Source organism: Crocodylus siamensis, chromosome 15 (assembly GCF_052110815.1).
Source record: "Crocodylus siamensis isolate JL-2025a chromosome 15, ASM5211081v1, whole genome shotgun sequence".
NCBI classification, from domain to species: Eukaryota; Metazoa; Chordata; order Crocodylia; family Crocodylidae; genus Crocodylus; species Crocodylus siamensis.
The window spans coordinates 435,090-452,576 of NC_143409.1; the positions used below are offsets into that span (position 1 = coordinate 435,090).

Below are 17,487 nucleotides of genomic sequence, written 5' to 3' on the forward strand. Positions count from 1 at the left end.
ACGCCAAGGGGAGGCATCAGCAAGTCCTTGCTTTTGCCACCTGATGTATACGGGAGACCCGAGGTGCTCAGCCTCTGGCTGATGTTACAGTGACCAGGGACGCTACCACAGCCCATAGCCAGCCAGCCCAATCATGATCCTGGGATGCTGGTGGCTCACAGGACAGGCAATTGGCCTGGAGAAGTAATGTGGCCTCAGCCAGGCTCAGGCTGTTGGGATGATCTTGGCATGGGCCTGCTTCAGGTTTTGGAAAGCCCAAGGTGGTCATGGGAGGAAGCAAAGGTAGAGAGCAGCTCTGAACCCGGGGAAACAGGAACATAAAGAGCACCAGTGGTGGTTAAGTCAGTGCCGAGTAAGGCAATGGGGAGCCCAGTACTGAAAGACCAGTACACCCCACACAGGCCTCTGGCATCAACAGCATCAAAACTACAGCTGTTCTGAGCACTGGTACAGTCGGTCTAGCTGGGGCTGGTCTCAGCAGTCAGCCCAGCCTGCACTGGACTCCATGGTACAATTCACATCAATGCTCCCTAGTCCCACCTGACACCCTCACTCTTACCATGGCATTGGCAGACTCTGCAGAGCCCTTACAGACACCATCTGTTTCCTGGTCCTGGAAACTTCATCGGGTGCTAGCAAGCCAGAGGCTTGATGACCTTGGCTGAAGGCCCAGCTAAAGGGCTACATCTCTTATCAGAGCAACCCGAGTCTGACCTCTTCAGCAGGGCAGGAGGTGCTGGCGGGTCACTTCCAGGCAAGGGAAAGTTGGGCCTTTCAGCTCCTGGATGTCCAAGGGAAGAGCCCAAGCACAGTCTGTTCTAAGCGGGATCCCCTCAGCCCTGCTCCCGACAACCCAGGGCCCCTTTCTTGACAGTTCTGCAAATGCTGCATTTCTAGGCAAATAGGGCACAAACAGGCCCATCACTTGGGGCACAACAGGCACAGAGGGAGGATGTTATGGAAGCCCAGGGGTTCTGCACATAACAGGGTCAGAGGTCTCCAGTTTCAAGAGAACAGTCCCCCGAGCAGAGAAGACTCCTTAAATCATTTCTGCAGAGTGAAGGACCAAATGCTTGGGAAGGATGGTGAGCAAAGCCGCGAGGGTTCCCCAACTCATAGCAGGGGCACCACAGCACTGATAGGGCTTAGGCAGCCAGGCCTCTGCACCAGCTGCCCTGGAGAGCCTGCTGCCACCAGCCTGATGTGAGCACACTGAGCAAGCACTTCCATGAGTGAAGCCCACACAGGCATGCAACAAAGAACAAGGACCCATGGACCTGAGGCAACAGGCACTGAAGGGCAGGGGAAGAAACCAAGACACTAAGAGACGTATGAGAAAGAGAATTAGCAGCAAAAAGGGCCTGACTAGAGCAGACTGGGGGCAGAGCACATCCAGGCAGTCACATCCCAAACACTTCAAATATGAGCCAATACGTCCTTACCACCTGCCTGTCCCCCGTGCATGAGCAGCCAGCACAGCCGGCAGCAGGCCTGACCATGCCCAGCTGTGGGGTGCTGAAATATCAGAGCCCAGACAACAGACTCGGGCAGAAGTGGGTGCCTTGGAGGCAAGCAGGGAACCATCTACTCCCTGCAAAGCAGGAGGCACGAACCTTAAAGGCCACACAGACTTTCCTGGCTACCAGCTTCTCCATGGCTGTCAGCATGACCGGATAGCGGATCTCCTTCCCCTCACTGTCCCGCTCTACCTTCCCGTCCAGTGCTGGGGACTTCCGAGCTTCTGCATGGGCATAGTCCGGCCCCACTGTGTACACCTAAGCAGAGATGAGAGGGGCCCAAGTCAGAACTAACTTGGCTCTGAGGCTGCATCCAAGCTGCAGAGGCAGAGAAGCAGGAGAGGTTCTGGTGCCTGTGTTTCCCCATTTGCATCTGCAGTGACAGCAGCAGCACAGGAGCTGGGAGCTGGTTCTCAGCTGCATGAAGAGCTGTGGCCCTTGGCAGTGGGGGTGGGATTGAGCACCCAGCCCAGCCTGCCTCATGATGAGGGAGTGCAGAGGAGGACGCTTGCATCCACACTTTGGGCCCCTGTGGCTGTGCACTGTCCCTTGTCTGCTTTCCCTTCCCTCCTCAGCATGAGTTCAGTGACCCTCATCGGCCTGCACTTGACCAAAGTTTGCAGAGGCTGGTCTGATGAGGGGTGCAGGTAGCACTTGCAGGGGCTGAAGGAGCGTGATACACGGCTGTGTCAGGTAGGGAGTGAGGGCAGCTGGTTGTTAGACAGATGCTTTCACTGGACAAGCTGTGCAAGGGGCTCAGTGATAAGAAGTGCCAACAAAGGCAAAAAAGAAGAAAGAAGGAAGAGGGGCAGGGGGGAGGATTGTTGAGTTCTGCCTGCATAGAGTAGCAGGGGGAAGGAGGCGGCACGTGCAAAGCAGCGTGGCGGCCAGGAGGGCTGACCAGACCAGTGTCACGGAATGCTTGCTGGACACATGAAACACTGAACCAGTCCAAGAGCAGCACTTCATTTTCCAGCTACACTTTTGAATGGTCACAGGCAGCTTCAAACAGGTTTGAAAGGCTTGTAAGGTCCATCTGCTTCAGGTTAAAACTGCATTTAACCCAGTCTAAGTGTCACGAGTGTCTAAAGCCTCAGGGCTCACCCCAGGGAAGCACTCACACCTGCAGAGGAGGGCTGGAAACCCCTCAACAGCCAGAAGTGGCAGAGACCTCCCACCCCAGCCCTGCCCTCACCTTGACATCCGTGCCATCCGTGGGCATGAATTCCTCATAGATGTATGAACCCGTCTTCCGCACACTGCTCTCAGGGGAGTACACGCTGCTCCGGCTGCCGATCTGAAATCACAGGTGGAGGCGCCTGAGAGGTGGCAGAATGAGTTTACTAAAGCCTTGCTGCTGCTGGGCATGTGCTGAAGCCCTGTCAGCCAGCAGTGATGGGGAAAAGGCAGCTGGTGACACAACAGATCCTCCTCACCCTGTGCACTCTCCATGTTGGGGTACAGGTTGCACCTGTGTTGGTCTAAGGACAAAATCTAATAAAGAACTGTACCTGCCTAACTCAAATAGTTGGAAAAAATCTTCTTTACAAGCTTGCAGGTACAAATACCTTTCAGACCATCTCTTGAATACTCCAGCACCAACATCTTTTTAGACATGATGATAAAAATACAGACCATGATATACAACACAAGAAACCCACAGACCAACATACATAGCTGCACAGAACCAGCAATCATGCTAAACATGCTGAGAAAGCTGTAGTATGCAGCCAAGCCCTCAGATACCACCAAATTTGCACCGAGGAGAACACCCATTATCACCACCTCACAAATCGCAAAAATGCTTTCACTCAACAAGGACATTCCTCCAGAGAGATAGATCACACTTTTGAAAGAGCCACCCGGATACCACGTGAGGAATTGCTGCAGTACAGAAGGAAACACCCCATGAATCGCACACCACTCGTTATGACAGATCACCCCTCCCCCAAACCTATACAGAAAATCCCCGAAGAATTGCTACCAGTACTAGAAGACAACCCAATTCTTAAAAAGATCTTCCCAGAACAGCCCATCTGAGCCTTCAAACAAGCACTGAACCTTGCTAACCTCATCAGCTGAAGTAAACTTCCCACAGCGCAAAACACACCAAATGGATCCAGGCCATGCTATGACAAGAAATGCAAAACCTGCCAACATAACTCCACCCCCCCCACAATTACTACCCCCCACAACAGAACCATCAGCATTCCTAGATATTACAGCTGCACTTCCAGCAATCTCATCCAATGCATCAAATGCCCCAATAAAAAATACGCAAGAGACACCAAACAACAACTGAGCACCAGAATGAAGCCACATCAGAAATCTATCAAAGACAAAATACCCAATTATCGGTGGGGGCACATTTCTCACAAGAAAACCACTCTCTCTCCAACCTCTCAGTTCTGATCCTCAAAGGGAATTTACAAAACACTTTTCACAGATGAGCCTTCAAACTTCACTTCATCAACCTCCTGGATACAAAAGATCATGGACTAAATATAGACACTGGATTTATGACACGTCATAACCTGCCTGACATCTGACTCCCCAGGTACCTATCCACTATTTACCAGCTCCATTCATCCCCTGCCCCGCCTGTCTCTCACATACTGACTCCTCAATTTACATCTTCACTGACTGGCTTTCTAACATGCAGCCCAGCCTCTGGCCTCTTTACTATTCACTCCACCCAGGAACAGCACATACAAACTGCAAATGCTTTCTCAGTCTGACAAAAGATATTTGTACCTAAAAGTTTGCAAAGAAAATCTTTTCTGACTATCAGATTTACCCAAAGAACCTTGTCTGCCTATGTCATTTTCCTGCATCCTGCCCTGGCCAGGCCAGAGCACACCTTGGCTTGGCTTGTGCCCAGCAAAGAGCTAGCTGGCAGTTTACCCCTCACACCACTGACTCTATTCAGACCATGCCACAAGACGTACTTCCCGTGGGACCAGCTACACCAATGGGCTGAGTCCAAAGGGCAGCATGGGACCCACCCCCCATGCCACCAACACCAAAGCTGAGCAGGAGGTTTAGCTTTACACCATGAAAAGGGCACTGAAAGGGCAGGGGCCAGCCCACAGAATTCAAATGATGCACTGCCATGGTGGCTGGGTGGAAAAGGGATCAGAGGTCAGACGCTGTCACCCCTGCCGGGGGTTCTGTATGAGGGTGCTTCCTTCACTGTGACCATCTCTGGTCAGGGAGCCCCCAGCCCCATGGGCTCTATCGCTTGGCTCTTGCTGCCCTAGCAGGCCATCTGCTCCAGCACCAGGGACAGCCAGACTTTCATCCAGAGACTGCCCGGACTTTTCAGTCAAAGGGACGGGCCTGGGCCCGGGCCCAAAGCAAAACCCACCACACCAAACGCATGCCAGGTGCAAACGACATGGCTCACTTCCTGGAGCAGGGAGGGGACCTAGAGTTCCAGCTTCACTTCCACCTGCTGCCTAGATACACCCCCAGTTCCCTGCCTGTGCCCCTAGTACAGCCACCGGCTGCAGCCTGAAAGGCAGCAAGGGAAATGGGACATGGAGCCACAAGAAAGACTCCAGCAGGACTTCCCAAGCACATGTCTGGGAGGACAGGGGGTTCTGCTGCATACACTGATGCAGGGATGGGAAAGCAAGCGGTGTCACTGTGAAGCCTCTGCATCAGCCTACAGCTTCGGCAGAGCTGAGGCCTCCTATTGTCTACAACAGATGGAAGCAAAATCCTCTGGGGCACATGAGTGACACTGCTGTCGGTAGCACAAAGGTACCCAGGGCCACACAAGCCTTTCCCTTAAAATCATACCCCTGAACCTCACAGGCAGACGAGACCATCCAGATGGAGCTTCCCAGTTACAGGAACCATGTTTGTGGACTGGCATCTGCATCGTGCTAGGCATGTTCCCAACTAGGTCCCACCTGACAGAGCTCAGGCTGCAACACGAGGACAAGAGCAAAACCAGCCAAGCCAGGCACTCTGAACAGAGTGCACTAGTTCGTGAGGCTGCCAGAACCTTCCTTCTGCAACACCTGAGAGGGGTTTCACGGCAAGATTCACAACAGCAGCAGCAGCGTTTGCCTGACAAACACAGACAACAAAGCTAAGCCAGCCAGCAACCCACTGGGAACCTCCCCCAGGATTATGGAGACACATGTGGATCCCGCTAGCTGCTGACAGGGAATGCTGCAGTGCTCGCACCCCACCCCATGCACAAGGGAGCTGGGCAGCAGAGCTTCTCACCTTCCGGAAGAGCCGCTGGCTGCCCCCACCGGCGGAGGACGGGTAGTAGATGTAGACATTGTGATCCTCGGCACTGACTGGCTTCTCCACAAATGGCTTTGGAAACATGACGCCATTCACCTCCACATGGTCCTCACCCTCCACCAGGTTGCACTCTGCAGACAGTGTGCTGTCAGGGGTGGGGAGCCTGCACAAGACCCCTACTTATCACCACCCAGCCCCAAGCAGGGCCCTGCAGCCTCGGCAGCTGGCATGCTCTGGCACCTGGCCCTCAGCCCCATGTCTGGGTCAGCCATGTGGCCAAGTCAGACCTGCTCCAGCTCCCTCTTAGAGCATGCACTATGCAGCAAGGCTCCTCTGGGATGCTGTGAAAGGCCTGGACAGACAGGCCCCATCCAGGCATCCCAGGCAGGAGCACTGAACCCAGGATAATGGCACTCTGACTCTCAAGTGGGTGCTGGGGGTCAGAACCACAGGGTCATGGGGCTGGCAGGGACCTGCAGAGGCCACATCTAATCCAACCCCTGCCTGTGGCAGGATCACTGGCCCTGTGCAAACCAGCCCAGACACATCCACTGTCCAACCTCTGAGCAAAACTACAGTCAACCCCAACCCAACATAAGGCATCACCCTGGACCCTGCCACAGGGAAAGCAGGACTGCAGCAGCTAACTTCTTGCTGCTATAAAAGGTTGCCAATATACACTCAAGGGACCCAATGCAGAGGCCATGCCCCATGCTACAGAGGAAGGCAAAAAACCCCAGTCTACACCACTCTGAGCATGGGGTAAAATTCCTTCCTGACCCCAAATGTGGCATCAGTCTGACCCTGAGCAGAAGGGCAAGACCCTCTAGTCAGGAGCCTCTGGGTTTAAGTCCGAGCAGGAGCACTAGCACAGTCCAGTCACCCTCCTCCATGCCTGAGCCCCAGTTCCAAGCTCGCCAACAACCAGCCCCATCGATGCCAAGCTCACTGGGGAGGAGAGCTGGATGCCGGCTGCTCCCAGCTCCCCGGGGACACTCACCGTTTGGCTTATCGGGGTCGCGATTGAGCACAGCATAGCGGGGCAGGTCTATGCCCTCCTCCTGCAGGATCCGGTACACTTCCCGCCTGCAGGGGACACAGCACAGTTGGCGACAGCCAGCGCAGGGGGCTGGGAGGTCTCCACTGAGGCCTTGGGGCTCAAGCAGCAACAAAACTGAGTGCTAGACCTTAGGCCAAGAGCAGAGCAAAGCCAGCGTGATGGGGCCAAGGCCTTGCTCACACCTGCCCCTCCCCTTCCTGGTGTGGCACACACAAGGGTGCTGGTACTGCCTGTGGGGGGCAGAGATCCTCCGCCCAGGTCCCTGCACACTGGCCCAACCCCAAGGCCCAGACCTCTGGGTAGCAAACATCCAGCCCACACCTCACCAGCACCAGGCAGACAGCTGAGGGTCAGTGGCTTCCCCTGCTCAGGGAGCATCTCAAGGCTTTTGCACCCAACAGGGAGCTGGGACTCTCCCCCATGTGATGCCTTGTATGCTTTGGGGGACAGGGCCAAGCCCGTGAAAAGCTGCACCTGGGCGCCCAATTCATGGTTTGAAGCATCGGTAACTTCCCCACCCAGGGACCCTGTCTGCTCTCCCTGTTGCTTACTGCCAGCCAGGAATCTCCCAGCCATGCCAGCTCACTGTCCTGGAGCTCACCCCCTGCACTAACTGCTCCAGCTTGGTCCATGAGCTTCTGCCCTGTCCTGACATGGGGATGGCTGTTCCTGCAGCTCCTCCTTCCTTGCCTCACCCCAGCCAGTTCCCAGCCATCTCATCACAGAGCACAGCGGCACACAAACCCCATGAAAGGTGGTGCTGTAGCCACAGAGCAGGCCATGGGGAGGGGGCTCTGGTAGGCAGGAACCCACCTATCCTGGATGTAATACTGCATGTCAAGATCGTTGATCAGGAAGGGCTTGCACAGCTTGGCGTAGGCCACGGCCTTGTCCAGAGGGAATCCTGGGAGACACGGGGAGGAGCGATGAGTTGCGCATGCCACAGGCCGGTCCAGGGGAAGCAGCAGGCAGAGGCTGCTGCCCTGACCTTTACCTTTGGAGTGGAAGGAGATGAGGCAGTCGCAAAGCGGCCAGTTCTCCACAGGCTCATTCAGGATGACGTCCTCACCCATCACCACCACTGTGATGTACTCAAACTTGCACAGGCGCTCCAGGATCTGCGTCATGGGCTTCGACTTGGACTTCTTGGTCATGGCGCAGATCCCCACCACAATCTGCCGCTCCGGGGGCTGGGGGAGAGATACAGGCAGGTCAGTGCAGGCAAGCTTGGACAGCAAGCTCCCTTGCAGGATGAGAGAAGATGGCAGTGGGAGCAGGCCAGGGCTCTCCCCAGCTCACATATGCTTCATCTGAAGCCAACTCAGGAGACAGGGCTCAGCAGGTGGGAACCATTAAAGACCCTTTGATGTGCCTGCTCCTGTGGCAGATGAGTCTCCTCCTCCCGCCAGGTGCCCATGTAAACCTTGGTCACCCCTGGAAGTGCTGCAAATGCATAACCAGGGCACTAGCGTGCAACACCCCTGCATGTGTACACACACACAGAGCCATAGACTGCAGAGGCAACTGCACCAGGGAGAAGCACAGCCCTTGCTCACCCCGAGGGCATGTCCTACAGGCAGCAAGTGCCATCTGCCAGCTATTCTGGAGACATCGCCCAAGGCTTTGGAGCAGAAGGGCATAAAAACTGAGCAAGTACCTACAACCTGCTTCCCTGGCCCCTGAAAAGCCCCACATGCTAATGGGATCACGACTGAGACCAAGTCTAAGGGAATGGAGAGAAAGGACAAATGTTTACTACCCAGTGCCTGGAGAGCAGCACTTAAAACGGGGCCCCATAGCATGGCCAGGCCGGCCACTGTTGGCCTTTCTGCTCTGTCCCTTCCCCCAGAAAGGGACTGGGGTTGTTTCTGGGAAAAGCAACAAGGACCAGCCTGCAAGGAGCTCCTTGCCAGTGACATCCAGGAGGAGCCAAATGCTGGCATGCCGAGCAGATGGCACCTGTACTGTAGGGGGGCTGGCACTTTACCCTGCTGCTGCGAGACTCAAATACGCAAGAAGGGAAGGCAGGGAGGGGGGGAAATACTGATTGCTCTCAACGTGCAGCCCGAAATCAGTCTGCTGCACAGACAGGGAGTCCCCCAGCACCAGCAGAGAGCTCTGGCTGTTTGTTCTCCCCTCAGACAGCCTGTGGTGGCATCACTGGCTCACTTGGCTCTGTTCAATGAGGTCTGCCCGAAAAAGCTCTGGAGGCTGTACTTGGAAGCCCATGGCCTCAAACCGAAGCAGAGACCTGGACACCATGACCCCAAACAGTCTGCACTTTCAGCTGGGGCTTGAATGCTGTGCCAGGCCTCGAGAAGGCAGGCACAGCCAGAGCGACCCAAGAAGGAAGCTAGAACAAGACACCACAAGTACGGCTCATGTTAAATGGATCAGATGCCAGCAAACTGACCCATTTCAAGGGGATGTGGTAGGGAGCAGCTACATCTAGCACAGTCCCCTGGGACTAGCCCCCCACTAATTGGGAGAGATGTTAACGACCAGGGAGAAAGCAATTCCTGACAAGGCTTGCAGGGGACAGTCACGCTGTGGAGGGAGGGGGTAACTACAGAGAGGCAGGTCACTGAACGGGAGCACTCCAGCTTACTGGTCAGTGAGCAGGATGTCTCATAATCGGCGACCTAGTGATCGATGGGAAGTTGGGTGACAGCGACCACGAGCTGATCACCTTCACCATCCGCCGTAAAGCTGGCAAGTCAGTCAGCAACACAGAAGTCCTTGACTTCAGAAAAGCCAACTTTGACAAGCTCAAGAGGCTTGTCGGTCAGGCCCTCAGGGACCATGACCCCAGGGAGATGGGAGTTCAAGAAGAGTGGTTGCTTCTCAAGGAAGCGATCCTCAGTGCACAAGCTAAATCTATTCCAACACGGAGGAAAGGGAGCAAGAAGGCACAGCAGCCCGCCTGGCTCTCCAGGGACCTAGCGGATCTCCTGCGGCTAAAAAGGAAAGCCTACAAAGGATGGAGGACGGGATTCACCTCCAAGGAGGATTACTCCGCGCTGGTCCGGTCCTGCAGGGACCAAACCAGGAAAGCCAAGGCTGCAACTGAACTCCAACTAGCTTCAGGCATCAAGGACAACAAAAAGTCCTTTTTCAGGTATGTGGGGAGCCAGAGGAAAAGCAAGGGCAATGTTGGACCCCTGCTAAACCAGATGGGGCAACTGACAACTGACGCCCAGGAAAAAGCCAACCTATTAAATAGGTACTTTGCGTCAGTCTTTCATCAGTCACAGGGGATGCCCATGACTGCTATGGGACAGGGAGATCCGGGTGATGGGGATCCCCTACCCTCCATCAATGCTGACCTCGTGAAGGAACACCTTGAGAAGCTGGATACCTTCAAGTCAGCTGGCCCTGACAACCTGCACCCCAGGGTACTCAAGGAGCTGGCGAGCGTCATAGCCCAGCCCCTGGCACGGATCTCTGAGAGCTCCTGGCGCTCTGGTGTAGTGCCCGAAGACTGGAAGAAGGCCAATGTGGTGCCGATCTTCAAGGAAGGGAGGAGAGTGGATCCGGCTAACTACAGGCCCATTAGCCTGACTTCTATCCTGGGGAAGATCTTAGAAAAGTTTATTAAGGAGGCCATCCTTGAGGGACTGGCCCAGGCTAACATCCTAAGGGACAGCCAGCACGGGTTTGTTGCGGGTAGGTCTTGTTTGACCAATCTCATTTCCTTCTATGACCAGGTGACCTATCACCTGGACAAGGGAGAAGAGATTGATGTCATATATCTTGACTTCAAAAAAGCTTTTGATCTGGTATCCCATGATCACCTCTTGGCCAAACTGCCCAGTTGTGGCCTTGGCTCCACCACGATCCGCTGGCTGGGAAATTGGCTTTGTGGTCGGACCCAGAGGGTTGTGATTGATGGCAGTCACTCATCATAGTGCCCTGGAACCAGTGGGGTCCCTCAAGGCTCTGTCCTGGGACCCATACTGTTCAACATCTTCATTAACGATGTGGACACTGGAGTCAGGAGTGGACTGGCCAAGTTCGCCGATGACACCAAACTTTGGGGCAAAGCATCCCCGCCAGAAGATAGGCGGGTGATCCAGGCTGACCTGGACAAGCTCAGCAAATGGGCAGACGAGAACCTCATGGTGTTTAACACCGAAAAATGCAAGGTTCTCCACCTTGGGAGGAAAAACCTGCAGCACCCTTATAGGCTCGGCAGTGCTACGTTGGATAGCACTGCAGAAGAAAAAGACTTGGGGGTCATCATTGACCACAAGATGAACATGAGCCTGCAATGCGATGCTGCAGCTAATAAAGCGACCAAAATGCTGGCGTGCATCCATAGATGCTTCTCGAGCAAATCCCGGGACGTCATTCTCCCCTTGTACTCGGCCTTGGTGAGGCCGCAGCTGGAGTACTGTGTCCAGTTTTGGGCTCCACAATTCAAAAAGGAGGTGGAGAAGCTTGAGAGAGTCCAGAGGAGAGCCACGCGCATGATCAGAGGTCAGGAAAACAGATCTTACGAAGACAGGCTGAGAGCCATGGGACTCTTTAGCCTGGAAAAGCGTAGGCTCAGGGGTGATCTGATGGCCACCTATAAGTTTATCGGGGTGACCACCAGGATCTGGGGGAACGTCTGTTCACCAGAGCGCCCCGAGAAATGACAAGGTCGAACGGTCACAAACTCCTGCAAGACTGTTTCAGGCTGGACATAAGGAAGAATTTCTTTCCTGTCCGAGCCCCCAAGGTCTGGAACAGTCTGCCAGCGGAGGTGGTTCAAGCACCTACACTGAACACCTTCAAGAGTAAATTGGATGCTTATCTTGCTGGGATCCTATGACCCCAGCTGACTTCCTGCCCTTTGGGCAGGGGGCTGGACTCGATGATCTCCCGAGGTCCCTTCCAGCCCTAATGTCTATGAAATCTATGAAATATGAAATAGCATCAGCCTCAGCTCACACCTAGGACCACGGAGCACTGACCAATGCAGGATCCCACCCTGCAATACAGCAACGCAGGGTGAGGGTGATCTCAGCTCTGGGGGCAACGCGCCTCTTCAGATGTATAGGTGGGGACAGAGGCACTGAGTGCAAACACACATGACAACGAAGCCAGTCCCCAGCATCACCACTGGGACCCGGGTCACAGCTGTTGTGGGCTGGAGGTCTCTGCACATATGACGATGTAGCGCCCCAGTAAAGCAGGTGCCTTTCAGGAACTGTGGTGCCACGGCTCCAACTGCGGAAGTGAGACAAAGCACCTACCCTGACCCAGTGGAGGAGCAAGGGGGAGAGGGGGGGTTGCTTCCATACTGTGGATCCCAGGGGTGGGAGACCTGTAGCTGGGGTTTTCATGTCTGCTTTTCTTTCTCTCCCAAATGCAAGTTCAGTGAACCTCACTGGCCTGCACTTGACCAAAGTCTGCAGATGCCTGTCTGACCACGGGCAGGGGATCCTGCTTGCAGGGGCTGGAGGGGCATGACACAGGGCTTGGGAGGCCCAGAAGGAGGGGCACAAGGAGCAGTGCAGTGTGGAATGCCTGGGGGACTGACGAGACCCACGACACAGGACACCGCATGTCCACACACAACGCTAACCGCTTCACTGTGAGCCGGTCCAAGGGAGGGCTCCATTTTCCAGCTACACTTTGAACCCTTCCAGGCAGCTTTTAACCAGTTTGAACAGGCATGCACATCTGTCTGCTTCCAGTTTGAACTGCACGTACACCAGCCTGACTGTTACATGTGTCCAAGCCTCCCCATCACCCCAGCCTGTGGAGCCAGTGTGGCCACTCCTGAAGCCATGCATCCACAACTGGGGAAGGGCAACAACAAGCTGGAGGTGAGCAAGGCCACACAGGGGTCAGGAACAGACTTTCTAGTGGGACTCCAGGGGCTTGATCCACCTGGCGCAGCACAGAGAACAGGAGGGGGAGACTCCCATGGCCTGCGGGGATCTGACAGCAGGGACCCCATGGAGCAGCAGGCCCAGCCAGGAGCAGTTGTACTGCCCACATCACACTCAGAGTAAGCTGCGGTGCCTCACAGGGAGGGCTTGCTGGCTGTGTCAAAGAATCACACAGCACCTCTGACTAGGTGGTGCCAGCACTTCTGGCCTTAAACCCCTGAATCCAGGAATCTAGCATCCAAGATTGCATGGCGTTTCACAGAGGCTCTGGGACCCTGCAGAGACAGGAGCAGCCTGGAGGTGCCAGGCCCTTTGCATGCCTGGGAAAGGTGTGGATGTGGCACAGGAGAGCAGGGTGTCTGCCCTGCCAGCCCAGCCACCACGCTCCTGTGGTTACAGACTACTCTGCATGGTCAGGAAGCCTCCTGGATGGGGTGTTGCCTGCACTGCACTCGGCGGGGTCCATGCTGGCAGAGGGCCAGACCACTCTGCAGGACAACCAGAGGAGAAGCCATGCATCTACCCAGCCCAGGAGCAAAGCACACAGGCCCCAAGTACTCACTGGGGCAGGGACACCAACTGTCGCAGAGACATAGCACCTGCCACCCCCAAGGACGACAAAGCCCAGGTGGAAGACAGGGACGGGGAGAGCTGCACTAGGACAAAGCTGGGCGTCCTGGACATGACAGCAGGACCTTCCACCAGCACCATCCTTCCAGCATGCACAGAGCGCCCAAACCCACGGCTTGTTGGGTTAAGGCCTCAACCTCCCACCCTGCCTCACCGTGGCATTCAGAGTGTCCCTCCCATCAAGACACCTCCCTTCCAGACTGGCCTAACACTGCACTGGGTCAAGTCTCCAAGGTCTACCACTTCATATCCAACAGGCCTTGACACTCACCCTGCCTTCCCCAGTCTGCAGCTCAGGGGAAGAATCCCCATTAGACAAGAGCTATGGAAACACCAGCACAAGCACTAGTCACAAAAAGGATGGTTACTGCTACAGGTACCAAACTCAGATGCTTTCCTGAACCCAGGAGTTCCTGGGTTGTGGTTACCATGTCCAGGTTTCAAAAGCAGCCCCTGCTGGGAAGGCTGCTGTCATAGTCCCAGGCCAGCGCCCAGACTTGGCACAGCATCATGCAACAGCCAAGTGTGTGCAGGACCCCCACTGTGTCTGCACTGTGGCTGGATATGACAGAGAGCCACACTTCAAGCTTTCCAAGGAGCTACTGCAGCAGGAAGATGCTCAACAGCGTTCCAGGACCCCCGCAAGGAGAGGTGACCTTTCACCTCACGGTGCCATTTCACAGGTGAAAACAGGTATAACCTTGGGATAAGCAGAGCTCTTCTGGGCCCAGTGGACTCACAGCACCAGCTGCTCCATGTCAGCTGGTGCTAACATAGACTGGGCCTTGTTCACACACCAGAGCAGTCAGCTCAGTCCCTTCCACACGTCCCTACACGTCAGGTGTGTGGACCCCTTCCAGGCATGGCACAGGACATGTCTGAAGTGATCCCAGATGCTTCATCAGCATCACACATTGGAAGCAGGGGCACCCAGGAGCTGCAAGTGAAGTCTGGAAAAGGCCCTGTGGGCTCCACGCACCAGTCTGCCTGCATCGTTCTGGGGGAATTCAGCTCAGTGAGGGAACACGAGGACATGAGAACACCCATGGAAGGAGAAAGTGCAGCTGGGCCTGAGTGACCCCAGTCCACAGAGGGCTGGGAGGGCCCCATGGGAGAGAGCATGGATGCAGGAAAAGAGCATCGATACAGGTGATACCCTTTCCTGCAGCACCAGGGGGTCAAGCCACCGCCTCCCCAAGGGCCCACAGAAACCCTGCTCCTCCTGGGCAAGACAGCCTGGTGCTTCTGAGGGCTGAGCATGGGGACCCGATTATTCAGGGACCAACAGGCATCCAGGACACTGCACTTTCCTGACTGCCACACCATGTGGCCAGGTGCCACCTTCCCTGTATGTGCCAACAGCTGGGGCCTCAGCAATCACCACATACATAGACCAACCAAACAGAGAGCCTGAGACTGGGCTCAGCCCCACACCAGCCCCTGGCCCTCCTTACCAATTCCTCCTCCTCCTCATCCTCAAAGAAGTCGATCTCGTCAGGGTTCATGTCTGGTCCCAGGCAGTCTGTCTCATCATCTCTGGAACCAACAAAAAACCTGGGAGCGGAGCCCTCGCCCTCAGTGGGGGTCGTCAGGGACAACATCACAGTCCGGGGAGCCGACCATCCCGCTCTGGAAGCATCACGTACAAACCAGGATGAAGGAGGGCCAGCAGGGGCAGCAGCCAGGGGCTGACACTATGGGGCAGAGCCAAGGGTGCACGGGGCAGGGGCAGGGCAGGGCAGGCGCTGCATGGAGGGACCCAAGGGCGTGACGGCAGCACCAGCAGACAGCACCTGGGCAGGGAGAGGTGCCGTTAGGTGGGGTGGGGGCAGAAGCCAGGGCAACTGGACCGCGCCCGGGGGGAGGATCCAGTGGGCGCCATGTTAGACAGGCTGCTCCCTCCTGCAGCCGGGAGGGGACAGTGCCATGGCTAGTGCTGAAGTGACTTAACCCTTACAGTGCTGCATGTTCCGGGCTGCCAGCTAATTCAGCGCACAGGACAGTGCGCTTGTGAGCTCTTGCAGCCGAGGTCACTGGCTAGGACAGGAGGCTGGGAGGGGGGTGAGAGTGAAGGTGACTTTCCAGCCCTGATCCTCAGGCCTTTAGCTGGTCAGGGAGACCTGCAATGAGACAGAGAGAAAGGCCATTCAGGAGAGGCACCCAAGTCAGATCACAGGAAGGGCCGGGCTGCTGCAAGGAACAAAGGGCAGCACCACGCAGTCCAAGGCAGAGCGCCAGAGCCCCACCATCAGGAGACCGTGAAGCAGCATCCCCCCTTCCGCGGGGCCCAGATCTGCCTTGTGCTGCAGCAGTAACACCAATACCCACCATACGCAGGGAGGGGATGGCAGCACTCCCTTCCCCCTTCCCAACTGCAAGCAGGGAAAGACTTGCGCCCCAAGTTCCTTCCCCACCAGGCAAAGCAGAGAAAGGAGAAGCCATCGAGTCCTCTGGACGGAGCTGGGTGAAAGAGGAGGCATCAAACACTCGGCTGGGGATCCGTGCAGTCCAGACCCACCCCTGCTCACCCAACCCAGCCATGGGGGACAACCCTCCCAGCAGCATCAATGCGCAAAACACAAGACAGCTGCAGCGAGGCCTGTCTGAAAGCCACAGAACACGTGGACCAACACCAAAGCGCCTTGGCTACTTGAAAGTGCGGCTGGGCCTGGTCCGGAGACAGGGGGTGTGGGAGCTGGCCTGCTCACCGCCTGCCGGGGTGAGGAAGCTGCACTCCTCCAGGGCAGACGGCCAGTGCGTGCACAGGCTCTGTCCCAACAGGGATGCAGGGTGCCTCTCCCCATTGCAGGCTGCACAGCCTGGCAGTGCCCAGAGCTCGGCTTCATGACCAGCCTGGGCACCCAGCCCAGCACAGCAAGGCTGAGCCTGTTCTTCTCAGGGCCCAAATATTACAAGCCCACCCCAAGGGGCAGCAGACTGGAAAAGCCTTGCCCAGAAAGCAGCAGGGGCCAATCTGAGCTCCTGCCTTGCCTGGCACAGGGCCTGGCACCACCACAAGTGATGGAGAAGCCAGGCAGGCACAGGAGCCTCCCCGAGGCCAGAGGCCGCAGTGGTGTCACATGCCCGAGGGGTCTTCCTTGCTTTTTGCCCCTGAAAGAGACCAGGCATTTCCATCCAAACCCATCTGCTCTGTGGGCGTCAAGGAGCCACCGCTCGCATGCAGAAGGCAGCAAGCAGAGCTGCCAGCACAGGCCACTGCAGCGTCCCCCCACGCAGCTCTCGGCTCACGGGCAGGACTCGGACCCCTGCCACGCGTGCCCAGGCCAGCTCGAGCCAGCAAACGGCACAGTGCCGCAGGCCACGCACTGCTGGCAGGACAGCCGCTCCAGGGTGCGCGCACCCACGAGGCACCAGCACTGCAGCCCCGGGCCGCTCGGCCCACGTGCCACCTTCTCCCAGCACAGCGGAGCGTACTGCCCGTGGCCCCCCACCCTCGCCCCGAGGCTGCCCGCCCGCCCGCCCACCCCACACCCGCAAATGACGACACACCCGGGGTCTCGCCCTCGCTGCGTGGGTGCCCGGAACACGTGGCCCTTTGCCTCCTGTCCGGCCTCCACGGGGACGCGAGCTGGGGGCGCGGTGCAGCTGCGCGCTGTGCCCCGGTGCCAGCCCGGGGAGCCGCTACGGCCTGTCCACGCGCTCCCGGGGGTGGGCACAGGCAGGCGCCCCGAGCTGCGCCAGCCACGAGACCAGCGCCGGCACGGCCCGGAGCAGGCACGGGCGCGGGGTGCCACACCAGGGCCCCCCGGCGCGGGCGCAGACCGCGCCGCTCGCGCCTCCGCCCGGACCTGCGAGCGCGGCGGCGGCACGACCCACCGCCCGGCGCCCGCGGGCTCGGCTCGGCCCGGCCGGGGGTGTCACAGTCGCCCCCCGCCCCACGGCCCTCACAGCGCCCCAGGCCGAGCGCGGCGGGACGGGGGGAGGGGGAAGCCGCTCGGCCTGGCAGGCGCGCCGGCCCGGGCGCGGCAAGGGGGCCGGGGCGCGGCGGGGCCGGGCTGGGCCCGTCCGGGGGATGCCGGGGACCCCGGGGCCTCCCACCGCCGCCGCCATGTCACGCACTCACCTGCTCCCGGCGCCAGGCCCGGCCCGGCCCGGTCCGGCCGGCCAATCGCCG

At 57.3% G+C, this 17,487-nt stretch overlaps 1 protein-coding gene across 14 annotated transcripts in view; it reads right to left on the minus strand.

Moving 5' to 3' along the window:
• The window catches only part of PPIP5K1 (diphosphoinositol pentakisphosphate kinase 1), a 71,934-nt gene extending 54,447 nt beyond the window's left edge, over positions 1–17,487 (minus strand). For 6 of the 14 annotated variants that reach the window (XR_016439343.1, XM_090029164.1, XM_090029172.1 and 3 more), the window contains exons 1-8: positions 15,310–16,798; positions 14,807–14,981; positions 7,835–8,030; positions 7,654–7,744; positions 6,781–6,866; positions 5,757–5,911; positions 2,713–2,814; positions 1,614–1,775 (exon numbers count right to left, since the gene is read on the minus strand). Coding sequence is in view for 13 of the 14 variants with exons in the window: in XM_090029164.1 (XP_089885290.1) it covers positions 1,614–1,775; positions 2,713–2,814; positions 5,757–5,911; positions 6,781–6,866; positions 7,654–7,744; positions 7,835–8,030; positions 14,807–14,953 (939 nt within the window). In the remaining variant the exon portion in view is untranslated. The other 8 variants (XM_090029162.1, XM_090029163.1, XM_090029159.1 and 5 more) reach the window with 8 other exon arrangements.